The sequence below is a fragment of the Salvelinus namaycush genome, chromosome 11 (assembly GCF_016432855.1).
Source record: "Salvelinus namaycush isolate Seneca chromosome 11, SaNama_1.0, whole genome shotgun sequence".
NCBI classification, from domain to species: Eukaryota; Metazoa; Chordata; class Actinopteri; order Salmoniformes; family Salmonidae; genus Salvelinus; species Salvelinus namaycush.
This window is the reverse complement of record NC_052317.1, coordinates 19,958,459-19,985,871: the sequence shown is the minus strand read 5'-3', so window position 1 is coordinate 19,985,871 and position 27,413 is coordinate 19,958,459. Positions and strand designations below refer to the sequence as shown.

The 27,413-nt window shown below is 44.1% G+C and overlaps 1 protein-coding gene across 2 annotated transcripts; it reads right to left on the bottom strand.

Moving 5' to 3' along the window:
• Positions 1 to 135: 135 nt before the first annotated feature.
• Positions 136 to 14,959, bottom strand: LOC120055895 (E3 ubiquitin-protein ligase MARCHF6-like). Of its 2 annotated transcripts, none has more exons than XM_039003935.1 (26): positions 14,686 to 14,959; positions 13,847 to 13,946; positions 12,114 to 12,187; positions 9,528 to 9,671; positions 9,349 to 9,421; positions 9,041 to 9,215; positions 8,673 to 8,856; positions 8,281 to 8,342; positions 8,147 to 8,179; positions 7,984 to 8,035; positions 7,823 to 7,881; positions 7,562 to 7,642; positions 7,375 to 7,443; positions 7,085 to 7,159; positions 6,856 to 6,990; positions 6,622 to 6,741; positions 6,408 to 6,508; positions 6,014 to 6,151; positions 5,594 to 5,789; positions 3,908 to 3,977; positions 3,578 to 3,777; positions 3,042 to 3,176; positions 2,757 to 2,846; positions 2,473 to 2,620; positions 2,219 to 2,354; positions 136 to 1,949 (listed from the first exon to the last, which is right to left on the bottom strand). In XM_039003935.1, exons 1-26 carry the CDS (start codon positions 14,702 to 14,704, stop codon positions 1,859 to 1,861), a joined length of 2,760 nt encoding a protein of 919 aa, XP_038859863.1. In that variant the 5' UTR covers positions 14,705 to 14,959; the 3' UTR covers positions 136 to 1,858. The 2 variants fall into 2 exon arrangements, with proteins under 2 accessions (XP_038859863.1, XP_038859864.1); XM_039003936.1 differs by having other exon boundaries at positions 3,596 to 3,777.
• Positions 14,960 to 27,413: the final 12,454 nt, after the last annotated feature.

Here is a 27,413-nt window from a genome sequence, read left to right as displayed (position 1 = left end):
TAAGGGAAAAGGGAGAAGTGGTGAGGTGAAAAGTAGCTCCTCATTGAGGGTCAAATTTCCACATTGCCAAAATTCTGAGTGATTGACCAGGGCAGATCATTATCTCAAATGTGAAGGAGTTACACATACACCCAATCACAAGTAACATACCATGTTCTTTTTAATAAAATAAAAATGTGTATTCTCACATGTACATGCTATAGGGAGAGGTGATTGAGCAAGGCTTATTTTCATGATACAACAAAAGAGGATGTATTTCATGCTATTCACATCCATTGCGTTTTTCTATTCAATTCCCGGACTGTCATGTGCCTACTGGCTTTAGCTTGGACCTCTGATTTGATCTCTTCAGAGTCCAATTTGACTGAAACTTCTGAATATGACAAACAGTTCAAGGTGACATTCTGTGAGGAAAGAAAGCAGCCATTTATTAAGATGACCAATACACACTTAACCACTCAGAATAACAACACGAAGCAGACAAAAGACCTACACAATTAAACACTATACGCACATATAAAAATAGTGAATTTTCTAAAAAAAATTGGTCCGGATAGCAGGCTAACGACAGTACCCAGATTTGTAAAGTTAAGATACTATATGGTCACATAGAATCTCTGCATTTAATACCCTCTAAAACAGTCAGAAATCCAGTCTTAAACCTGCAACTGACACAGCAAATTATACACATTGAAATGAAGAAAATAGGTTTTGTTTCCATGGTAAACAATCCATAATCATAGAAATGCTTTATTTACAAACATTGTACCAATCTCATTAACAGACCAAAAAAAAGTGTCAAACCTGATCCAAAACTCCTGTCAAGCAAATCATATTTAATTGTATTGTAGTGTCATCACCACCACATTGAAATACTGACTTGATTTCACTAAAATGGTTTATGAATGACTGCCACTATGTTAAAGCTTAAGTGCAACAGACTGATATTCATGCATATGTAACAACCTATGTTACTCTGTACAACAGGTGTAGCAAGAAATGTAGAGCAGAAACTACACAGATGTCATGAGCACAGTTACAATCTTGTAACTAAAAAGCAGACTGCCTTTTAGGGTTCTCTCAAATGAAACCAAATATTGGAGCTACATGATGCTGGCTAGCTGGGATTTCATTAATAACTCCAGCCTGAGACAGGAGACCATCAAGCCAGTATAAAGCTATTCAGGGAAGCCTGAAACACTCAGCTCCTCTGTGGCCAGTCAGTCAGTGAACCGAACTGCATGAATCGGTATTACCTGGCTTTGAACCCTGCTGCAGAAAGAGTAAATCACCCATTCCAATAGGAACTTCTCTCACCCACACACTGTAATACTAAACCCCTTAAAAGGAAAATCAAAACTAATAAATAAAAACGACAAAAACTGATCCCAAATTTCTTCTGCCTTGTCTCACGCTCATCACTCCTCTAAAGCGGAGCCTCCATCATGTGTTCTAATGGGATTACCCCATAGAGCTGTACAGAGGCCTCTCAGGACTCTGCCTCCTCCTGGTCAAATACTGTAGTAGTCCATCCAGGCCTAACAACAGGAACGCATCTAGACCTAACAACAGGAACAGATTAACGTGACATCTAGATTTAATTAACAAAATACATATACTTTTTTCATGATGTACAAAGATGAAACATTCTTTTTTGAATCCATGTTGGTTGGTTTTCAAGGTAATTTAGCCTTTTAATCTTTTTAGTAAAACGCACTCCTTTCTCCAGCTGTGCTTGCAATAAGGCATGGTGAGAGGTGAGCGCTTGAGTCATGAATGTGAAGAGACATCAAAAGGGAGGCGGTGGAGGAGAGGCTACACAGCTAGAGGCTGTTCTCAGATCAGGTGTTAACAGCTCCTACTCCTGGGAAGAGCTGCTGTGTGCGGCTGTACTGCTTCTGCCTGCCGCCTTGCGTTCATAGTTCACCAGTCTCTGTCCAACCAGGTACCTGGGAAAGAAGAAAAAGACAGTTTCAGAGAGAAATACCATGCCATGAAAGGATACTGGTTACAAAAGTGTAAAAATGCCAACAAGTATGTCCTCAGAGGCTTGGAGACGTTATTTTATGATTTGTACTGGCAACTATGGTGGTCCATTGTAATAACGGACACTTTGTGATGACAGTCAGACATCCGGAAGACATTTTGTCAGGTCAGCATTCGCAATAAGTATAAGTCATAAGTGTGGTTGTGCTGAGCTTAATGTCAAGGTGCTCACTTGTCATTCTTAATGTGTTCGTAAAGGCGCTTAAATTGACGGATTTGGAAGGAGAGGATTCCCATCAGCATGACGACCATGAGCAGGAACGGGTAGATTCTCCTCTGCACCAAATTCTGCATCTCCATGGTAACTCCTGCAGAGAGAGCAATCAGAGGATCATCCCTTTAATTTGCTCACTTATAACAGCGCTCTCTCGCTCACACACACCTGAAATCCAGAATTCCACTTTCATTAACTGATATTTGCCGTACCTGGGGAATACTGAGCTACGATGGGGACGATGCCAGCAGAGATGACATAGGGCACACAGAGAGACACCAGTAGCACACAGATAACCGGAGCAGCCAGCTTACGGATGATGAAATGGAGATCAATGTTGCGAATTCCGTTAGCGTACACCTACAAGAGGAAACACAAGGAAGTCAAAATGATGCCAACACGTATTCAACATGAATCTGAGCTATATCATGAATGGCATCTTCAGAGTAATTAAGGTAATAATAATCATAATAAAATGCAATCTTGTGGGACCGACCTGCTCGATCACTGTTTTCAGCCACCACTGGGGACCCATCAGAGTAATGGCGGCAATGATTTTGGCATGGAGCACTCCGAGAGCCCAGTCCTGAAACAAAGCACAAAACAGTAGTGTTGGCTGCAGTTGCCTCTTGTTCTGTTATCCAATTGAGGCAATCTAACGAAAGCATCATACATGTTTTAGGTGCAGTTTAAAATCTTAAGATGCCCATTTTCATCTAATGTACTGCAATCCCATAACGGTATATGGACACTGGTGTTAGATGAGTGGTCCTTACAGTACCTGCCAGGGGTAGAAGAGTGGTGTCTGGTCCAGAGGCACCCTGAGAGGGGCTACTATGACCATCTCAAACAGCAAGCCCAGCAGGAGAGGGATGGCGCCAGCCAGCAACACAGCTACGACCACTGTCTTCAGGATCTACAGTGCAGTACAAGGCAACACATAGGGCTAGAAACAGGCCTCTCCTAGACACCTACAGTGGGTGTCATTTTACTGAGCCATCTTGAATTTGTATTCTGGTTCAGCCTATGTAGAGGACATTCATCACCCAAAGCCATGCATTCACAAAGGAGGTGAGCCCTTGCAAACTAACATAAAGCACAGTGTAATAGAAACAGCATAAACAATATGAACATACAGTACTTAAATCTCTATGGGTCTTTACATGTCAATATATCTGTTTTAAACCATCTTCACACACTAGATTTTGTTGTATAAAAATCACATAATTCTCCTTCTAATTCAGTACGTGGGGAAAAACAAAAATAGTTATGAAGACCAATTCACTCATGACAGATGTGGGCGTTGCTTGTCATTACCGTGTTGCAGAGCATTACCATGAGGGTCCACTCCTGGACCTTGAGTAGAATGGCCCTCCTGCCCTGGGGCATCCAGGACAGCAGCACGGTGATGACCCTGATGGACAGCCAGCACACGTATAGGCCGCACGCTGCCGTGTACAGCTCGTGGATCTTAGCACTGCCCGTCCAGAAGGACATCAGGTACCGGCCGGTGAATACTGTAGCAGGGGGCGGAGGGGTTGAGACAGGGAGAGAGGGTGACAGTAGGTGAAAGAGGAAGACAGTGGAGTGGATAGTGTAATTCAGTGAGTGACTGAGTGGGTTGTGTGGACTATACAGAAAACTCACCTGGCAACGTAAGGCACGCCAGACTGGCCACCAGCAGTGTCACACACATGAACACGATCAGGAGCACAATCTAGAAAAACAAGAATACACTACATTATCATGCTCTGAGAAAGAAGACAAAGATGGCTTAGAGGAAACAAGTGAAGAGTCTACTGCTGCAGGATGATAGTCATTATATTATAAACAGGAGAGAGTGAATGTCATCAGACCACTTTACTTTTCCCACATTGTTACGTTAGTCTTATTCTAAAATGGATTCCCCCCCCCCCCCCCCCCCCCATGTCAATCTACACACAATACCCTATCATGACAAAGAAAAAACATTTATATAAGTACTCAGATCCTTCACTCAGTACTTTGTTGAAGAGCCTTTGCCAGCAATCACAGCCTCGAGTTTTCTTGGGTACAAGCTTGGCACACCTGTATTTGGAGAATTTCTCCCATTCTCCTCTGCAGATCCTCTCAAGCTCTGTAAGCTTGGGTGGGGAGCGTTGCTGCACAGCTATTTTCAAGTGTCTCCAGAGATGTTCGATCGAGTTCAAGTCCGGGCTCTGGCTGGGCCCATCAAGGATATTCAGAGACTTGTCCCGAAGCCACTCCTGCGTTGTCTTGGCTGTGTGCTTAGGGTCGTTGTCCTGTAGGAAGGTGAACCTTTGCCCCCAGTCTGAGGTCCTGAGTGCTCTGGAGCAGGTTTTCATCAAGGATATCTTTGTACATCTTTCTCTCGATCCTGACTAGTCTCCCAGCCCCTGCCGCTGAAAAACATCCCCACAGCATGATGCTGCCAACACGCTTCACAGTAGGGATAGTGCCAGGTTTCCTCCAGATGTGACGCTTGGCATTTAGGCCAAAGAGTTCAATCATGGTTTCCTCAGACCAAATAATCTTGTTTCTCATGGTCTGAGAGTCCTTTAGGTGCCTTTTGACAAACTCCAAGCGGGCTGTCTTGTGCCTTTTACTGAGGAGTGGCTTCTGTCTGGCCACTCTACCATAAAGGCCTGATTGGTGGAGTGCTGCAGAGATGGTTGTCCTTCTGGAAGGTTCTCCCATCTCCACAGAGGATCTCTGTAGCTCTGTCAAAGTGACCATCGGGTTCTACCCAGATTGCTCAGTTTGGCTGGGCGGCAAAAGAGACTTGGTGGTTACAAACTTCTTCCATATAAGAATGATGGCCACTGTATTCTTGGGGACGTTCAACGCTGCAAAAATGTTTTGGTACCCTTCCCCAGATCTGTGCCGACACAATCCTGTCTTGGAGCTCTATGGACAATCCCTTCGACCTCATGGCTTGGTTTGTATTCTGACATGCACTGTCAACTGTGGGACCTTATATAGACAGGTGTGTGCCTTTCCAAATCATGTCCAATCAATTGAATTTACCACAGGTGGACTCCAAGTTGTAGAAACATCTCAAGGATGATCAATGGAAACAGGATGCCCCTGAGCTCAATTTCGAGTCTCATAGCAAAGGTTCTGAATACTTATGTTAGCTAGTATGTTTCTTTTTTTTATAAATTTGCAAACATTTCTAAAAACCTGTTTTCACTTTGTCATTATGGGGTATTGTGTTTAGATTGATGAGGGAAAATACATTTTAGAATAAGGCTGTAATGTAACAAAAAGGGGTCTGAATACTTTCCAAATGCACTGTATGATAAACAGGTGAGAGTGATAGTCATGTCTCACCCTAAAGGTGAACTTCATGGGCCGGTGGTAGGGCTGGACACCCACAGGGCCTCCCTGCTGGAGGATAGCCTGGTGGGCAGCGTGCAGCCCCTCAGGGATGGCGTTGTTATTCCTCCTCTGCTGGTTGTTATTGGCCTGCTGGTCTGCATCATCGTCATTCTCCTCCTGGTCACCCAACAGGTACGAGTGGAGGTCTCTGTGGCACAGACAGCACGGTTAACATGAGGTTTTCTGAGATGAGACCAAGGATGTGTGTCAGTCTACAATACCTAAATTCTGGGTTTTTACCTTGGTTTTATGTGAGAACGATGAGAGCCTGCATTAACAATATCACAGTAGAATAATGATTTCCAATGTAAATGATAAACCGCACAGAGTCTACAGTGTGTTGGTATGTTGTTGTTTGTGTGTGACACTCACAGCAGGTATCCGGCGGTGACGGTCCAGGCTCTGACCAGGCCTTTGAGCCACTGGCGTGTGTGACCCTGTTCCAGCAGCGCCGGCAGAACCACCTGCAGCAGCAGCAGCTCCAGAGACAGCTCACTGACTGGAGCATCACTGGGAGATGGAGACCGTCAACACATCATCCAGTCAACAGAAACATTACCATCACTCACAACAGTACATTAGAGGGGTATTTGTTAGTTACTGAAGATGTTTTTGTTTTGTTTTTATTACTAAAGAGGCATGCATTAATATGGCCCATGGTTTGTCCTCCGGTAAATGCAAAACGGGAGTCTTGGGCCGTAACAGCTTTATTACATTACTATGAGCCAGGGGCTTAAGTCAAGTCATTCTAGGCCCCTAGATGTACCTGTACAGCATAACATTGTATGGGAGGAAGGCTGGGAGGATGAGTTTGATCGTCCTTATGGGAAGCCACAACATTAGCAAAACTATGGAGCCAAACACCACCTGTGGAGAAAGACAGGAGAAACCCAGTGTTACTGGTTCTGTACATGTCCTGTCCAGACACCCACAGATATGGCATTTAACATTAGACAAGAAAAAAATGAGTTGCGACTTACCACCGATAAAATGAATCTTCTGAGATGTCTGTATATTGGCAGGTGAATCATTTCTTGAACAGGATTAAAATCGGGATCGTTCAGGTTTCTGAGAAACCATAAAACACCGGGTCTCAGCACCTAGATCGAAAATTTGAAACAGATCAGCCATGGGGAGATATATATAGAATAATTCTACAGCAGAAATATCATGGCAAATGACAGCTATGAAGGTATGAGAGAAAACCATCTCACCTCTCGCAGTAAGAGGATGAACGAGGCAAAGTAGAAGACGTAGACCATCCCTACAAGCCAGTGGAGGAACATGGTGGTGCCGGGAGCAGAGTCAAAACTCAGCTCTCTGTCCTTCAGAGAGGCATCAAACATCTCCTGCAACACAGAAAACAACTTGGTTTCTAAGTGATTTATCAATTATTATTTCGAAAGTAGGAATCATTGAAGCAGAAGAACATGGTTGGCTTACCAGTGAGCAGATGTCGAGCCACCAGCCACAGATGAGAGGGAATACACCGATCTCCACGACTACCAGCAGGGATACCTGGTTAATTATAATATCTGGTATTTATTTTATGGCAATAGAAGGCAGATTGGAATGTAATCCCAATTACTTTGTAACAGTTCAGAACATACGGAAGATAAACACAATATTCTATATGTATATACTTCTGAGTCCATAAGACACAAACTAGCCATATACCAGTCCAGCTTTGCATTCCCAATCATGGGAGAAATCATTATCATCATTTTAGATACCTTGACAACAATGTAGCACACTCCTAAAAGGTGTCTGGATCTTTGAAATCTCACCAGCGCTGCCAATCCCTGGGATTTTTGTTAAGGAAGACACACGAATACATACAGTACAACACAGGTAGTACATCATGTCTATTACAGACTGAAACTAGGCTATAACACTTGTGTGAGAGACACCAGAGGATACATGGCACAGTATTAATAGCATGGCCAGGAGGATGTAGCCCACGATGGTGGTGATGAGGCCTTCGAAATGGGAAGCTCGCACCTGCAACAGGAAATTACACAATCAAAATAATCTTATTTTCTTCGTTCTGCGTTCAATGGAACGAGTCATTCAGATTCCAAAACAAACTTCACAAAATCAATTCATATAGATTTGAAATAAAATCTATATGGTTACACGTGTGAGAGAAAATCTAAACATTTAATTTAAGGTGATACTTACATTTTCCTCAAAGCCAAGTCCCACAACTGTGAAATGACCAATATGATACGGGCAGAAAGCTGAAAAAAATTAACAATACAAGTCAGGTGTTCAAATATTTCTCTTTATATTGTTTATTCATCAACTGCACATTCTCTTAACATTAGTTTAATGATACATACCGAACACCAGAATGAAGAGTGTGTTTAGTGAGACCACCCAGAAGACATGCTCCTAAAAAAGAAAGAACACAAACTGAAGACTTTCTCAAAAGGGTGTGCTATTTCATCAAACATGGGAAAACATCAAATGCTATTTTTTCTCCTCCAAGAATGAGCTACTTACCAGGAAAACCAAGGAGCCATCAAGACCAAGCATCTGTGATTAAAAAAATAAAATAATTCACTCTAATTTTCAAAGACACAATGACCAATGGGTATAACACAAATAGGCCTGAGGGAATTCTAAGCCAGACTCACCCTCTCCCATGTTAGCTCCTCTGCTGCCCGGTCCCATTCCAGGGCATTCCAATTCATGTCATCTACAAAGAGAAAAGCATCACCTCACTCACTGACACCAACTGTGGAACATACTTTGACAAACAAACAGATATCACCAACAGATTAAAGTCTATGAAAAATGATCAAATATAGAGAATATGATGTTCAATACTGTTAAATGCAAATGCAACATCCTTAATAAGCCTTTGAATAAGACTGTATTAGCTTAGCATCTTGGACCTTTATAGCCTGAGTGCCAGTCTGTTTGTGCTATTAAACCAACTCCTGGTCACTGACAATGAGCAATGGTGTTGGCAAAAGCACAACATAACTGTGACCATGCTAGAACCTTTCCATTCTGAGGTTTGTACCTTGTGCTCCATTGTTGGCATCCGCTACATCCTCAGCCCCAGCCTCGTCCTCCAACTCCATGTCCTCTGCCGGGTCCATCTGGATGTCGGGGACCTCAGCCGCTGGACCATTGTCCGCCGGGGGCTCAGCTGCAGCAGGAGCAGGCTGGTTTTCAGCTGCCCCCTGCCCAGGACCAGGGGCCTGCTGATAGGGAAAAAACATGGGACATGAAGGTGGGGGCAGGTAGCTCCAAAACATTAGAATAGGTGGTTAAGAAAGAGTGTATTGAGTGCTCAAAACACTCAACTTATGAAGTTGCACTAAAAGAATGCTACCATTATTAAATCATTATGTTAAAGAGTGACTTGACAGTGAGATTTTTGGCTACCTCATTAGGTTGTGGAGCTGGTGCATGTTGAGGCTGCTGCTGCTGATTCTGCTCCAGCCACTGGGGGGCGCCACCATGAACAATCTGCTCCCGCAGCCACACCAGACTGATGAAGGCGCAGAGTGTACACGTCACCACGAAACAACCCTGCAAGCAGTCCGCCAGCAAGTTCTCTCTGTGGATGAAGGGACATGACAATTGTCTCACGATGAGTCCGAATGTTATCTGCTAAATGACAAAACAACATTTGTTCATGTTTTTACAGAGTAATGTTTTGTATAGGTCTGGGAGAAGAATAAAAAACATACGTAGAAAGCATATCTAATGGCAGGGTGAGGAGTGAGCTCACAGAACCGGTAAACAGACACTTGTAGATGCGACCTGCGGGAATAAGACAGTCGGTCAACACACATTTACAAAGGGCTAACAATGGATAACTTGCTGAACAACATGTACCACCAGTCTGTTTTAGGACGTTTGTACTTACATGCTGTGAGAGGAACCACTCCCAGCCAAGCAAAAGCCACTAGTGTGTAGTGAAACCAGTATCTAATAGCTGTGCCTACACTCGTCAGCAACCCCGCAAATATGTCCTGGACAGGCAGCCGGGAAGGCATGTCTGGAGAATAGACTGGAAAAGAACAGAGGAAATAAAGGATCAAATAGGCTACTTAATTTTCACGTACTCAAATGCCAACACTCCTTTACTGGTCCTAATTGGGTCCATTCAGAACTAACAAAAGCTTGCATTGGATCAGACTAGAGGTTATCCTGAGATTTGTCAGCAGTTGCCATGTCAGAAAACTGACCATTTTCTATTGGTATCATGACAGACTGTCTAAAGGACAAGGATAAACAATCTAATCATCTGAGAAAACCACAAGATAAAAATATTTCAAAAACAAGATATTAATAATCTCAAAACACAAGAAGTATGCTAATCTCTTGCTAAATCACTCACTATGTGAATGAAGATGGCAGACAGACTCCAGTAAGAGAAACAGAGCAGGCTGCTGCATGCACATTAGCTTGAGCCACACTTCCAGAGAAATTGATTAGTTTAAACAGGGCTGCGTGTCTGTCCCATAGACCTTTACTGTATGACAACAACCCAGGGCAGCTCACAGCTTGCCTGGCTACCCAGACTCATTGTTTCTGCCAAAACGACACGCCTGCAGACATTTGTTTCTTCTCCACAATGAGTCTGGATTTGACTCCCTCCCAAAGCCAGAACACACATGGGTAAAGTTTTGAAAATTCTTTATTGTCTTTGATACTCTGATTGGTTAGACTATCCAATTGCTGACTACTTTGTTTTGTACAACGCCCCTCACCACCACAAACGACTTCAACGATAGCAGATTCAGACTAGAGAACGACCGATAATCATCCGAGCCAATATATCGGGCCGATATAAGCTGCTGCTATGCTAGCAACCACACCGCCTGAGCCATGAGCACGGCACAATGCTGAAGAATGTCTAGCTGAAAAAAAATCAGCAGCAGCAAGCTAGCTCATTCTCCAACAGAAAGGTGCAGTATTGATAAATTGACCAAAATCGAACTGCTGTTGCAAATATTAGTTTAGTTAATTTACTAATAATAAGGGATTGTGTCAACGTGCCTTGACATGCATGCAATAAGCAAGCTAGCTAAGCAGATAGCTATGCGACGTGTTAGCAAAGATTACGATAACTAACCCTTTTATCTGTGGTGTTAGCTAGATAAACATGGTGCTAAGATATCAGATAGGCGCTAATAGCCAACATAGCTAGCTAACATTAGCTATATACTGATGTCCTGATCTGACCAGCCGCAATCGTATCCATAAATTGACAGTTGATAGTCGGATTAGATGATTGTCATAAAAGGGATAGAATGAAGTGTTTTAATATACCTAAATAAAAAGGTTAGCAATAGGGTTAGCTACTTAAGAATCTTTCTAATTGTTTATGGACCTTTTGAAACTATCGGCCAATTTGAGTCAAATAGAACGTGCCTTGACGTTTCAGATTATTTCCTACCCTCGCTTTCCTTGTTTGATATGACATTTGCTACCAAGCCATAAATGTGCACCTAGCCATTGAGTTAGTTCTCATAGTAGCAGAAAACAGAACCAAGTGATATGAGCGATGGAGAGAGATGAGATTTGAAAGGGAGCGGAGCTACACCCTCACTCTATCAAATCGTAGCAGTAGGATCAAGTTACAACCCGCCCATTCCTTGTTAAGATAGCTGAACTAGCCAATTGAGTTGTTTCGAATTTCACCCTGGCAGCTGAGATGTCTAAAAATGTGTACTAACAGCTGAAAAAAAAATGTTTTCCCTTTCACTGAAAAAAAATATATGCTAGTTTCATAAGGATCCGTGATCACAAATCATGATGTTACGATCGATCCATTTGCATTGAAAACATGTTCTTTTATATTCTCAAACTAACAGCAGTGCCTATATTATATGTCCTTCCATACAGGCTTGACATGCTGGAGCAAATGTTGCTGATCAGTAGGCTAATATAGGTCCCAAATGGAAGGCAAACAGATTATGGTGCTACAGATGACAGACTCCACTGATCAGCCAAAACCAGCTCAATACATGCACACACTCCTAATGCATATGCATTCACCTGTATTGTGAGTGGGACCATGACATCTTAATTTATCCAGTTTATCAAGAGATTTACCATTCAAATACAAGTATTACCATTATGTTGTTATGTAGATACATTTGGTAAAAACAAAGTCAAATGTATTGTTTAATTAAAAAATTGATACATTAATGCATACATGACTGTCTTTGGGACATTTTGTCATCAACATTTTCTAATCTAATGATATTGAATATCGGCCACCTGCCTTCTTGACCCCCAAAAATTCTTCATCGGCCCTAAAAAAATTCTTCATCGGTAGTTCTCTAATTCAGACTGAAGTATGTAACAATTGATAGAGCAGCGGAATAATTCAGTGAGTCTTCAGACAAGCTCACAGCCTCACTCTAATGAGAAGTAAATGCTGAATTGAATAGTATGTTAAAACAGAAGGCATATAGACAGAGAAAGAAATTGAATGACTTACTTGGTGTAAAAGCAAATCTGTGTTTGCATAACTCGCAGTATTCTTTTCTGCTGTGTTTTAGCCATTGTACCAAGCTGTGAAAACACATAGATGGATTATATAAGTGCAGTGTCACATGTGCAGCAATGCAAAAGATAAATTGACCATGCCTAAGGTCAGTACATCTAGCACGGGGAGAGATATAAACTCATAATAACTTCACAGATAATCATTGTAAAGGGTTTAAACACTGCTTCCCATGCTTGTTCAATGAACCATAAACAATTAATGAACATGCACCTGTGGAACGGTCGTTAAGACAAGAACAGCTTACAGACGGTAGGCAATTAAGGTCACAGTTATGAAAACTTAGGACACTAAAGAGGCCTTTCTACTTACTCTGAAAAACACAAAAAGAAAGATGCCCAGGGTCACTGCTCATCTGTTTGAACATGCCTTTGGCATGCTGCAAGGAGGCATGAGGACTGCAGATGTGGCCAGTGCAATAAATTGCAATGTCCGTACTGTGAGACGCCTAAGACGGCACTACAGGGAGACAAGTCGGACAACTGATCGCCCTCGCAGTGGCAGACCACGTGTAACAACACCTGCACAGGATCAGTACATCCGAACATCACACCTGCGGGACAGGTACAGGATGGCAACAACAACTGCCCGAATCACACCAGGAACGCACAATCCCTCCATCAGTGCTCAGACTATCCGCAATAGGATGAGAGAGGCTGGACTGAGGGCTTGTAGGCCTGTTGTAAGGCAGGTCCTGACCAGACATCACCGGCAACAAAGTCACCTATGGGCACAAACCCACCGTCGCTGGACCAGACAGGACTGGCAGAAAGTGCTCTTCACTGACGAGTCGCGGTTTTGTCTCACTAGGGGTGATGGTCGGATTCGCGTTTATCGTCGAACGAATGAGCGTTACACCGAGGCCTGTACTCTGGAGCGGGATCGATTTGGAGGTGGAGGGTCCATCATGGTCTGAGGCGGTGTGTCACAGCATCATCAGACTGCCTGTAATGACAACAAGCTCAATGCTGTGCGTTACAGGGAAGACATCCTCCTCCCTCATGTGGTACCCTTCCTGCAGGCTCATCCTGACATGACCCTCCAGCATGACAATGCCCCCAGCCATACTGCTCGTTCTGTGCGATTTCCTGCAAGACAGTAATGTCAGTGTTCTGCCATGGCCAGCGAAGAGCCCGGATCTCAATCCCATTGAGCACGTCTGGGACCTGTTGTATTGGAGGGTGAGGGCTAGGGCCATTCCCCCCAGAAATGTCTGGGAACTTGTAGGTGCCTTGGTGGAAGAGTGGGGTAACATCTCACAGCAAGAACTGTCAAATCTGGTGGAGTCCATGTGGAGATGCACTGCAGTACTTAATGCAGCTGGTGGCCACACCAGATACTATTGCTTTTGATTTTGACCCCCCCTTTGTTCAGGGACACATTATCCCATTTCTGTTAGTCACATGTCTGTGGAACTTGATCAGTTTATGTCTCAGTTGTTGAATCTTGTTATGTTCATACAAATATTTACACATGTTAAGTTTGCTGAAAATAAACGCAGTTGACAGTTTAGTATCAGAGTGCATCTCTGGCTAAGTATTACTTTTCCTTAGTAATACTTGGCTCTGACCTCAATCTTGAATGCATCATGCTCTGACTAGAACACAGTCTGTCTCTAAAGAAATGCCACTGGCCCTGTGTTTGAGTATATCGCCAACACCACATACCATTCTTGGTGGATGAATTTTATACTTCCTGTGCAAACACACGGGTGATATAGTGGCTTGTCCGGGGTTCCTTCAGACCGGCAGACCCGGCATATATCCCCTGCAGAAAACAAGGACACGAATCAAAACAAAATCACAGAGAACAGGGTTCTACCAACAAAGAAAAAGGCATGATGCTGATTTTGTATGCAGAAAATCAGACCAGCTTTGTTATGAGAAACCGTAATGTGCAACTTGCATGATAACAACCTTGCCGATATTTCAGTGATCTCAATACTATTTATGTAAGGGCTTTCTTTTGTAAATAGTCTGGGGCTTTTGATTAACTTTGAATCATGCACATGCTTTACTTGTCACTGACACCAATCAAGTGAGTGACAGTACTAATGTAATGGGTGGGTGGCACATACTACATACTGGGAGGGTTTGCAAACAAACATTTCAATTCTATCATGTTGCTATTATGTTAGTTCGCTAGCTAGCTATGTTGATTGTATAATTGAGTACTACGCCACTATTCTATTGAATCGACATTTAACAACAACGTGTAGCAGTGAAGTTAGCCCACAACTAATGTTAACTAGCAGTCACGAATGTTGGTTAGCTATATCTCGGACCTAGTGGTGAGTGAGTGGATGTAGCTTAACTTAGTTAGCTTACTAGCTGACGTTAACGTTAGCTACTACACGCAGGTAGGAGAATCGACAGAAAGAAACAGTTATTGTTACATTTCCACAAAACAGATTCCTTGAGGGCCAATCAAATGTGTGTCACAACAGGAAGTTAACTAATACTGTAACGTAAATGTAATAATATGGGTTGACGAGCTTGCTAGCTACCTTCCTCGGCGGTGTCCATCTTGAATGCTGACGCACACTGTCCTCTTTACAGCCAGCACAACACGAAACACCGTCTGACTAGTTGGTGGAATGCCCAGCTGCCAGCGAAATAAAATAAACATAACATCTGAAAATGATGTTCGATTCGAACACCAACGATCCCCGGAATACAATGTAACCTGTCTATTTGATTCCCCGTTGTGACACAATGAAGCTATTTATTGGGCACACTTCATCATGGCACTGCTAGAAAGCAAGACTAGCTACGCTAAAAACAGAAGTGCACAGCAACTATTAGTATGCTTACGGTATTGAAATACGTCAAAAGAGTATACTTTTATTCCCAAAATAAACATTCAACAAATACGTTTTAGGACAGTTTAAGTTCATATGAAGTCAAAGGGGACGAAGGGGAATTTGCATACATTTTTATCACAATTATCTTTTATTATTTTAAATACAGGTACATCCAGTGGTGTAAATTACTTAAGTAAAAATACTTTAAAGTACTACTTAAGTCGTTTTGGGGGGTATCTGTATATTACTAGTTATATTTTTTACTACTTTTACATTACTACATTCCTAAAGAAAATAATGTACTTTTTACTCCATACATTTTCCCATATACCCAAAAGTACTCATTACATTTCGAATGGGGTTGCAGGTAGTTTAGCGGTTAAGTGCGGTGGGCCAGTAACTGAAAGGTCGCTGGTTTGAGTTCCTGAGCCAAATAGGAGAAAAATCTGTTAATGTGCCCTTGAGTAAGGCATTTAACCCTAGTTGCCCTGGATAAGAGCATCTGCTAAATGACTAAAATGTAAATGAATGCTTAGCAGGAGAGGAAAATGGTCCAATTCACACACTTATCAAGAGAACATCCCTGGTCATCCTCTGTAAGCAAGAGGGTCGGATCTGCTGTCTAGCTAACATGCAATTTTTTGTAAATGATGTACCCAGTGGTGGAAAAAGTGCCCAATTGTCATACTTGAGTCAAAGTAAAGATACCGTAATAGAAAATTACTCAAGTAAAAATGTAAGTCACCCAGTAAAATACTACTTGAGTAAAAGTCTAAAAGTATTTGGTTTTAAATATACTTAAGTATTAAAAGTAAATGTAATTGCAAAAATATACTTAAGCATCAAAAGTAAAAGTATAAATAATTTATAATTATTTATATTAAGCAAACCAGACAACACTCAGACATATTTTGCAAAAAAATGTGTGTTTAGTGAGTCCGCTAGATCAGAGGTTCCATCTTCTTGGTGTAATAGTTGGAATAATGTGACAATTTGGAGTACAACAGAATTCTTATCCCTGGATTGAGGTACGTTTTCTGAGCCATGTATCATGCCGGCTTTGTTGTGTCTTAAAGGGATACTACGTGATTTTAGCAATGAAGCCATTTATCTACTTCCCCAGAGTCAGATGAACTCATGGATAACATTTTTATGGCCGTGTCTAGATTTGAAAGTTCATGTAGCTTTAGTATTCTGATCATAGAATTCTAATCTTGAAATTCTGAACACGTCACGCCTCTAAATCAAATCAAATGTATTTATATAGCCCTTCTTACATCAGTTGATATATCAAAGTGCTGTACAGAAACCCAGCCTAAAACCCCAAACAGCAAGCAATGCAGGTGTAGAAGCACGGTGGCTAGGAAAAACTCCCTAGAAAGGCCAAAACCTAGGAAGAAACCTTGAGAGGAACCAGGCTATGAGGGGTGGCCAGTCCTCTTCTGGCTGTGCCGGGTGGAGATTATAACAGAACATGGCCAAGATGTTCAAATGTTCATAAATGACCAGCATGGTCAAATAATAATAATCACAGTAGTTGTCGAGGGTGCAACAAGTCAGCACCTCAGGAGTAAATGTCAGTTGGCTTTTCATAGCCAATCTACACCTACATTTAAATGTGTCTACCGTGTCCACAGCGTGTCCGGGTTCCCTTTTCCCGCACTATATTCAAATGCCAGTAAGTACTCTACAAACGGTGGAATAGGCTAAATATGACAACACAACAATAACTGAATGCAGTAGCTAACTAGCCAGCTAACCTCTGTAGCTAGCCACTAAACTAGCAAGCAACGCTAAAGGTATAGCAAACAGGTTAACATATTCGCTAGCTGACTAGCATTTATGAGGCCAGCAAACACATTCCTCACACGCTAGGAGCATATTTTCTCCAACGGTATAATGAAAAGGTACCTCTCGGTTCCAAAACACACATTTTCTGGAGACTTGTGGGAAGAGGGCTGATGACATCACCACTGTATGTGCTTTTGTTATCCAGACTGAGGAGAAATTCGCACACAATGCATCCATAACCACCTCCTGAAGTGGTCAGCCAGATCTGAACACAATCAGACCACAAAGCAACTTTTGTGCATCTAAACCGTCTTTTCAATGCGCTCTTCGTATTCTGATAGCAAGTGTAGACACGACCTATATCTCTGCATCCAGTATGAAGGAATGCTATCAGTTACCATAGACTTCTAGTCATTGCGCTAACAGTAGTTTGCAATTGTGCTAATGCTAGTTAGCAACTTCCTTAAAATTGCACGCAGAGACCTAAAAACTGTATCCACTAGGTGATCTTGCCAAAATCTCGAAGTATCCCTTTAATCTAGACAGGAAGCCTGTCCGACCCTAGTGCAGCTGTAAGCAAGTGGGTCGGATCTGCTGGCTACATGCTAGCTAACCCTTCCCCAACCTTAACCCCTAACCTAGCTAACGTTAGCCTCCTAGCTAATGTTAGCCACGACACATTGGAATTCGTGAAGATAAGTATTTCAAATTCGTTACATATTGTGCGAATTGCAATTCGTAACATATCATACAAAATGTATGATAGACATCCACAAATTAATACATACCTTTTTCCACATTTTGTTACGTTACAGCCTTATTCTAAAATTGATGTAATAATAATGTAATAATAAAATATCACATAATGACAAAGCGAAAACAGTTTAAGAAATTTAAAACTGAAATACCTTATTTACATAAGTATTCAGACCCTTTGCTATGAGACTCAAAATTGAGCTCACGTGCATCTGGTTTCCATTGATCATCCTTGAGATGTTTCTAGAACATGATTGGAGTCCACCTGTGGTAAATTCAATAGATTGGACATCATTTGGAAAGGCACACAACTGTCTATATAAGGTCCCACAGTTGATGGTGCATGTCAGAGCAACAATCAAGCCATGAGGTCAAAGGAATTTTCTGTAGAGCTCCGAGACAGGATTGTGTCGATGTTTTGGAAGGGTACCAAAACATTTCTGCAGCATTGAAGGTCCCCAAGACCAAAGTGGCCTCCAACATTCTTAATTGGAAGAAGTTTGCAACCACCAAGACTCTTCCTAGAGCTGGCTGCCAGGCCAAACTGAGCAATCGGGGGAGAAGGGCCTTGGTCAGGGAGGTGACTAAGAACCCGATGGTCACTCTGACAAAGTTCAAAGAGTTCCTCTGTGGAGATGGAAGAACCTTCCAGAAGGACAACCATTTCTGCAGCACTCCACCAATAAGGCCTTTATGGTAGAGTGGCCAGAAAGAAGCCACTCCTCGGTAAAAGGCACATGACAGCCCACTTGGAGTTTTCCAAAAGGCATCTAAAGGACTCTCAGACCATGAGAAACAAGATTCTCTGATGAAACCAAGATTTAACTCTTTGGCCTGAATGCCAAGCGTCACGTCTGGTGGAAACCTGGTACCATCCCTACGGTGAAGCATGGTGGTGGCAGCATCATGCTGTGGGGAAGTTTTTCAGCGGCAGGGACTGGGAGACTAGTCAGGATCGATTGAAAGATGAACAGAGCGAAGTACAGAGAGATCCTTGATGGAAACCTGCTCCAGAGCGCTCAGGACCTCAGACTGGGGCGAAGGTTCACCTTCCAAAAGCACAACGACCCTAAGCACACAGCCAAGACAATGCAGGAGTGTCTTTGGGACAAGTCTCTGAATGTCCTTGAGTGGCCCAGCCAGAGCCCGGACTTGAACACGATCGAACATGTCTGGAGAGACCTGAAAATAGCTGTGCAGCGACGCTCCCCATCCAACCTGACAGAGCTTGAGAGGATCTGCAGAGAAGAATGAGAGAAACTCCCCAAATACAGGTGTGCCAAGCTTGTAGCGTCATACCCAAGAAGACTCAAGGCTGTGATCACTGTCAAAGGCGCTTCAACAAGGTACTGAGTAAAGGGTCTGAATAATTATGTAAATGTGATATTTAAGTTTTTTATTTTTAAATTTGCTATTTAATCCATTTTAGAATAAGGCTATAATGTAACAAAATGTGGAAAAGGTCAAGGGGTCTGAATACTTTCCGAATGCACTGTACATATTTTTTGTTCTGCTTGGATTCACACAAGTAATATCATGGCATATCATTGTGGTTTGTGAAGAAAAGAAGAAAACAACATGCTGATATGATCTCTGATGTCCCCTTGATTTTAATTAATGTATGTTGTGAATATGTAGTGTTTTAATTTATCCATATTGCCTCTTGTTTCTTATACACAGTCAATCTAAATGTGTTTGCACCTGTTATGATTTAATGTTTAGCTTTTTATTGATGCATGGTGTTGTGTGTATTTATACAGTGTGTATTAATTTCAGTTATCATATACTGTTCTCCCTGTATCTTGTATCATCTGCAAATACTTCTGTTTTGTTATTAAACTAACAAATGTATTCTCTAATTTTATATCAACATTATATTATTAAAAGCTTGGTTTTGTAACACATATGGCGCTTGTAAAAGGGTTGTATGTTGACCAAATGTTTGTGAAAAGGAAAAAGCAAGTCGATTGAGTGGAATTAGGAACTAAGGAAACAGCATTTTGTATCAAGTCGGGACAAACGATATGCAGCACTCCGAGGTTTCACTTGTAATACAGTATTTTTGACTTTTTTGACTTTCAAATGTCTTGCCAGTTCGCTATTTTCTAATTTAGCTACATTCCCCGTGTTTAAGTGTACTTTCAGAGTATAGTCTCATCATTTCTACATGTTCTTAATGTATCTATCAAGACATGTCCTTGAATGAGTAGCTACTGTGGGAGGATTAGTTTCCAGCAGCTCGCAGTCGTCAACCATCATTGATCCAAAGTAGCGAGTCATGACACAACACAATCTACTGGAAACGGAGGCGATATAATTTAACGTTAATACTAAAGACAGCGGCTTCAAAACAAGTTTAGAAATGATCGCAACTGGGATTGTTGGGGGTCATTGCTTGCGCTCTACGCTGTTGCAGGACCATTTGTTGCACCTGCTTTGAGAAGGGTGTGTCTACCTTATGTCCCCACAACCACAGCACAGGTGTAAAATGTCCTGAGAGTGTTGCAGGCGAGATCTAGATCCCTCGTGGGCATCGAAGTTGGAATGGAAGAATTGTAAGACCAGCCATTGTCTGAATATATGCTTGTGAAGTTAGATCCTTCGGTTTGTGCAGTTAAATGTGCAGTCTAACTTCAATTTGCAGAGGCTGCACACTCAACCTGGACTCAGGCGTAGACGTAACATAGTAAACGTCAATCTGTCTCCCTCCATTTAGTAAGATACAGTGCATTTGGAAAGTATTCAGACCCCTTCACTTTTTCCACATTGTTATGTTACAGCCTTATTCTAAAATTGATAAAAATAGTTTTTTCCCCTCATCAATCTACACACAATACCCCCTAATGATAAAGCAAAAACAGATTTATACCAATTAAGAAATGGAAATATCATATTTACATAAGTATTCAGACACTTTACTCAGTACTTTGTTGAAGCACATTTAGCAGGAATTACAGCCTCGGGTCTACAAGCTTGGCACACTTGTTTTTAGGGAGTTTCTCCCATTATTCTCTGCAGATCCACTCAAGCTTTGTCAGATTGGATGGGGAGTGTTACTGCACAGCTATTTTCAGGTCTCTCCAGAGATGTTCTATCGGGTTCAAGTCCAGGCTCTGACTGGGCCACTTAAGGACATTCAGAAACTTGTCCCGAAGCCAATCCTGCATTGTCTTGGCTGTGTGCTTAGGGTCGTTGTCCTATTGGAAGGTGAACTTTCACCCCAGTCAGGTCCTGAGCACTCTGAAGCAGGTTTTCATCAAGGATCTCTCTGTACTTTGCACCACTCTTTCCCTCGATCCTGACTAGTCACCCAGTCCCTGCCGCTGAAAAACATCCCCACAGCATGATGCTGCCACCACAATACTTTACCATAGGTATGGTATTGGCCAGGTATTGACCAGAGAATCTTGTTTCATACTAACTGCACTATCTGTGATGTATATTGAGTATATAGTATGCATATTGGTCATAATATGGATAGTTAGTATGCCAAAAGTTCCTGGAAGTTGTACTAAATTCACCAAAATCCAAAGTATACAAGCAGTGGACACTATTTCCGTGCTTTTAGGGTCCAAAATGCAATTCTTCAGAAAATGGGCGTGGCTTTATGTCGTTTTCAGATTTGAAGAAAATGGCAGAAAATATGCAGCCGAAGTCCAACGAGAGCGGATTTAAATTCATTGCTTTAACTTTTTTTATGACAAATGTTAAGAAAATGTTGAGCAATGTAATGACTTTTCAAATTACTTACCTTACACGTTATGTCATACAATTTGTTAGCTACACTATCCTTACGAACCACATAGTATATCATTACAGCAGTATGTTAGCAAGCTACTGTTTTAACGTTAGTTGGCTACTACATCGAACTTGCCAGGCAGCATATTAACTATATGCTATCTAACCAACTACCCAACTTGATTATTAACGTAATTCTTAGCTAAGTGGTATAGTCGTTGTGCGTTCTCAATGGGCATTGTACATTCTGGCCATCTACTTCAATTTCAGAGCACTCCCGTCTCGTCTGTGTGCCAGAGCGAAGAAAAACTGATGTATTTACAAAGGCTCAACACCCGTGGCATTGAATATGGCCGGTGTCAATAAAAGTCTGCAAAAAAAAGCTGAATTAAATTGTTGCCAGCAGCACACTTACAATGCATTTTCAAACATTTCTCAAATCTACAGGTGTGTAGATTGATGAGGAAAACAATTAATTTAATACATTTTAGACATGGTGACAAATTCTCTAAAACAACGTAGTATGGTAGAGAAATTAACATGAACTTCTCTGACAACAGCTCTGGTGGACATTCCTACAGTCAGCATGCCAACTGCACACTCCCTAAACATTTGTGGCATTGTGTTGTGTGACAAAACTGCACAATTTAGAGTGGTTTATTATTGTCCCCAGCACAAGGTGCACCTTTGTAATGACCATGCTGTTTAATCAGCTTCTTGATATGCCACACCTGTCCGTTGGATAGATTATCTTGACAAAGAAGAAATGCTCACTAACAGGGATGAAAACTAATTTGTGCACAAAATTTGAGAAAAAATATGCTTTTTGTACGTATGGAACATTTCTGGGATCTTTTATTTCAGCTCATGAAACATGGGACCAACACTTTACATGTTGCTTTAATATTTTTGCTCAGTATATAAAAAAATGGAATAAGCAAAGAGAAACAGATCATATTTGTGGTTGTAGGGCATGCATGTTCCTCATACCTCAGAATTCATTGGACATTGTCCGGTGTGCAGCCAGGCCATGGTGGCTGGTGGTGGGACAATCATCCACATTGTCATCTTGGTCACAGCCATCCTGCCCGTCCTGTGAGTAACTGTGCTTCATCATCAGTATGTTCCTGCGGCTGTAGGTTGTGGTGGGACTGGGAGAGAGGCACATCTGATATGATGGCTGCGTCCTGCACATTCAGGTTACTTTGGCTGCCCCTGACACTGGACACCTGGGAGTGAGGACCGCCGCAGTGGTGGTCACGGATGCATTTGGACGAAGATCATCTGAGTTTGTTAAACTTCTCAAAGTCCATGTGATCGGCAGAGGCTGCCCTCCGCAGGGTACACAGTTCGTAATGTGGGGGTTTAAAGTCCTCATAGAACAATGTGGCCTGGTCATCCCTTCTGATGAAGTATTTTTTGCATGGCTGTTTGACTTGAATGATACTTGCCACAATTAGAAGGACAACCACCAGACCACAGGTGACTAGAATGATTGTGACATTGGTGTGGCCAAGATTGTCTAAGATGCTGGCGTTCCTCTTCTCTGGGGACAGTAAACATGACATACCATCAAGTTTTCTAGGCTTGAATTGTGATGAATAGTGTGATGAAAGTCACATTTAGATTTATCAAGATTACATTTACATTGCACCATTAACTTGTACTTTTGTCTTACAGGTAAACCTAAAACATTGACCATGATTCATATTTGTCATCTCAAGATCCAAATGGAGCAGGTGTCTCACCTTTGCAGTTGTTCTCATACCAGGGGTAGACACAGTTCTTGATCCCGTTGCACACTAAACTGGTGTTGATACACATATTGCTATGGCAGAAGAAAGCCTCCCCGTCACATGGAGCTGAAAACAAGGGGAACATAACTTTACTCCCTAAACATTAAATAGGGTTTAAAAATCATACATTTAGATTGAAAAGCAACTAATAAGGCTTAAGCTGGTTGCACACTGCACACCGTCACCATACGGAGGCAGTGTGCAAGCGACTTTACATCAAGGTTGGTCCACGAGTGTTGTTTCTACTCTATAACCCAGAGAAGGGAACTTCGTATTCCCTGCTGCTGCCTCTCCTTACAAACTAATCTGAACTTTTCAAACAGTGCGTCAACAATTGAACATAGCTGTAGATTGGGTTGAAATTCCGTCAAATTAAATCACTAACTCTAGGAAGGTTGTGAAAAGAATCCGGAAGCAGCTTTCTCGGCTGCCCACATTCGTATGACCCCCACCAAGGTCACCAACATTACATTGTTGACCACTTTGCTGCAGAACTTGTTCTTCCGGTGCGCCACTGAGACCCTTCCGTCGTACACAGCTTACGTTACGTTTGCACTCATTGGAGTTGCACATCTCATATTCTAAAAATCGCAAAGAGATCTGCAAATAAATGCATGAAATAACTGGTTTTCAACCAAGCAAATGGGAACTTAACTTGTGTATATTTTCTAATTATATTGGATAATGTAAGTCAGGGACCTTTCCTTTTGGCGGTGCTCGAATGAACCACCTACAGTCCACAGCCTCTGTCTGCAAGCCTTTGCCCTCTTTGAGTATTGATGTACAATCAATGATCCCATCTGATCCACGCAGATCAAATTCGCAAACTGTAGTACAGGCCAGTCCATTGCAAAGTGTGCTGTTACAATAGGAGACTTATATACTGTATGTTTACATAGGTGATATAAGAACAACTGTGTACCTGCAAGGCAGAGGTGGTAGGGCACCCATGTCTTTAAATTCAGTGTCTGAAAAGAGAGCACACAACAGTAAGCCTATTGTATACCCATTCTGCCATTTTACAAATGACATGTTCTGTGTCGGAAAGGGTAAAGGCCAGCAATGCATCATCTTGACCATGTGAGCCCTGTCACGTTCCTGACCTGTTGTCTGTTATTTTTGTATGTGTTTAGTTGGTCAGGGCGTGAGTTGGGGTGGGCATTCTATGTTTTGTGTTTCTATGTTTAGGTCGTTGGTAATTAGCCTTATATGGTTCTCAATCAGAGACAGGTGTTTGACGTTTCTCTGATTGGGAACCATATAAAGGTAGGGTGTTCACACTGTTTGTTTGTGGGTGGTTGTCTTCCGTGTCTGTATGTATGTTCGTACCACACGGGACTGTAGCGTTTTGGTTTGTAGTCTATACCTGTTCGTACGTTCTTCGTGTTATTTGTAAGTTCTCTAGTTCAGGTCTGTCTTCGTTCGTTTTGTTATTTTGTAATTATTCCAAGTGTTGTTTCGTGTTCGTATTCGTCGTTTAATAAATTCATTATGTTTTCTAAACCCGCTGCATGTTGGTCTGATCTCTACTCCTCCTCTTCGGACGAAGAGGAGGAGAACAGCCGTTACAGAACCACCCACCAACGAAGGATCAAGCAGCGGGTTAACGGGCAGCAGCGACAGCAGCAGGTGTACAAGGAGGAATGGACATGGGAGGAAATCCTAGACGGAGAAGGACCCTGGGCAGAACCAGAGGAGTGTCGCCGCCCCAAAGCGGAGCTGGAGGCAGCGAAAGCGGAGAGGCGGCGATATGAGGAGGCAGCACGGAAACAAGGCTGGAAGCCCGTGAGTCAAACCCAAAAATTTCTTGGGGGGGGGGGGCTCTCGGGGAATATAGTTGGGTCAGTCAGGGGACTTGAGCCAACTCCTCCTGCTTTACATAAGGAGCCGGTGAGGGCGGATTTGGAGGTGAGTGACGCAGAGACAGTAAAGGAGTTAATGGAGAAATTGAAGGAGAAAGATATGAGAGATGTACTGGTTTGGTGCATGAGGCACGGCATCCGTCCGAATGAACGTATTGGTGAGTTAATGTCACTGGGAACAGCTCTCCATACTCGTCCTGAGGTGCGTGCTAGCCGTCTGGTTAAGACAGTGCCTACACCACGCACCAAGCCTCCTGTGCGTCTCCAGAGTCCTGTGCGTCCTGTTACTGCTCCCCGCACTAGCCCTGAGATACGTGTTCCCAGCCCAATACCACCAGTGCTGGCACCACGCACCAAGCCTCCTGTGCGTCTTCAGAGCCCTGGTTCTCCTCCATGCACTCTCCCTGTGGTGCGTGTCTCCAGCCTAGTACCACCAGTGCTGGCACCACGCACCAAGCCTCATGTGCGTCTCCAGAGCCCTGTACGCACTGTTCCTTCTCCCCGTACTCGCCATGATGTGCGTGCCCTCAGCCCGGTACCATCAGTGCCGGTATCAGGCACCAGGCCTATAGTACGCCTTGAGAGTCCAGTGTGCCCTGTTGTTGTTCCCCGCACTAGCCTGAAGGTGCGTGTCCTTAGCCCGGTGCCTCCAGTTCCGGCACCACGCACCAGGCCTACAGTGCGTCTCAGCCGGCCAGAGTCTGCCGTCTGCCCAACGGCGCCTGTACTGCCCGTCTGCCCAACGGCGCCTGTACTGCCCGTCTGCCCAACGGCGCCTGAACTGCCCGTCTGCCCAACGCCGCATGAACTGCCCGTCTGTACTGAGCCTTCAAAGCCGCCCGTCTGCCATGAGCCGCTAGAGCCTTCCGCCAGACAGGAGCCGCTAGAGCCTTCCGCCAGACAGGAGCCGCCAGAGCCTTCCGCCAGACAGGAGCCGCCAGAGCCTTCCGCCAGACAGGAGCCGCCAGAGCCTTCCGCCAGACAGGAGCCGCCAGAGCCTTCCGCCAGACAGGAGCCGCCAGAGCCTTCCGCCAGACAGGAGCCGCCAGAGCCTTCCGCCAGACAGGAGCCGCCAGAGCCTTCCGCCAGACAGGAGCAGCCAGAGCCTTCCGCCAGACAGGAGCAGCCAGAGCCTTCCGCCAGACAGGAGCAGCCAGAGCCTTCCGCCAGACAGGAGCAGCCAGAGCCTTCCGCCAGACAGGAGCAGCCAGAGCCTTCCGCCAGACAGGAGCAGCCAGAGCCTTCCGCCAGACAGGAGCAGCCAGAGCCTTCCGCCAGACAGGAGCAGCCAGAGCCTTCCGCCAGACAGGAGCAGCCAGAGCCTTCCGCCAGACAGGAGCAGCCAGAGCCTTCCGCCAGACAGGAGCAGCCAGAGCCTTCCGCCAGACAGGAGCAGCCAGAGCCTTCCGCCAGACAGGAGCAGCCAGAGCCTTCCGCCAGACAGGAGCAGCCAGAGCCTTCCGCCAGACAGGAGCAGCCAGAGCCTTCCGCCAGACAGGAGCAGCCAGAGCCTTCCGCCAGACAGGAGCAGCCAGAGCCTTCCGCCAGACAGGAGCAGCCAGAGCCTTCCGCCAGACAGGAGCAGCCAGAGCCTTCCGCCAGACAGGAGCAGCCAGATCCGCCAGCCAGGAGCAGCCAGATCCGCCAGCCAGCCATGAGCAGCCAGATCCGCCAGCCAGCCATGAGCAGCCAGATCCGCCAGCCAGCCATGAGCAGCAAGATCCGCCAGCCAGCCATGAGCAGCAAGATCCGCCAGCCAGCCATGAGCAGCAAGATCCGTCAGCCAGCCATGAGCAGCAAGATCCGTCAGCCAGCCATGAGCAGCAAGATCCGTCAGCCAGCCATGAGCAGCAAGATCCGTCAGCCAGCCATGAGCAGCCAGAGCCCGCCGGCCAGGATCCGCCAGAGCCCGCCGGCCAGGATCCGCCAGAGCCCGCCGGCCAGGATCCGCCAGAGTCGCTAGACAGTCATGAGCTGCCCTCCAGTCATGAGCTGCCCTACAGTCATGAGCTGCCACCCAGCCCGGAGCTGCCACCCAGCCCGGAGCTGCCACCCAGCCCGGAGCTGCCTCTCTGTCCTGAGCTACCTCTCTGTCCTGAGCTACCTCTCTGTCCTGAGTTATCTAGGGGGGACCGGTGTGAAGGTTCCTAGACCAGGGTTGGGGGCGAGGATCGCCACTCGGAGGACGCTAAGGAGGGGGACAAAGACAATGGTGGAGTGGTGTCCTCGTCCTGCGCCGGAGCCGCCACCGCGGACAGATGCCCACCCAGACCCTCCCCTTGAGTTTTAGGGGTGCGCCCGGAGTTCGCACCTTGAGGGGGGGTTCTGTCACGTTCCTGACCTGTTGTCTGTTATTTTTGTATGTGTTTAGTTGGTCAGGGCGTGAGTTGGGGTGGGCATTCTATGTTTTGTGTTTCTATGTTTAGGTCGTTGGTAATTAGCCTTATATGGTTCTCAATCAGAGACAGGTGTTTGACGTTTCTCTGAT

What these genes read in the sequence shown, in the direction of transcription:
- LOC120055895 (XM_039003935.1), bottom strand. An exon ending in AAATTCATCCACCAAGAATG is followed by an intron (nt 12,188 to 13,846) that starts GTATGTGGTGTT and finishes GTGTTTTCACAG; the next exon opens with CTTGGTACAATGGCTAAAAC. An exon ending in GAAGATTCATTTTATCGGTG is followed by an intron (nt 6,509 to 6,621) that starts GTAAGTCGCAAC and finishes CTTTCTCCACAG; the next exon opens with GTGGTGTTTGGCTCCATAGT.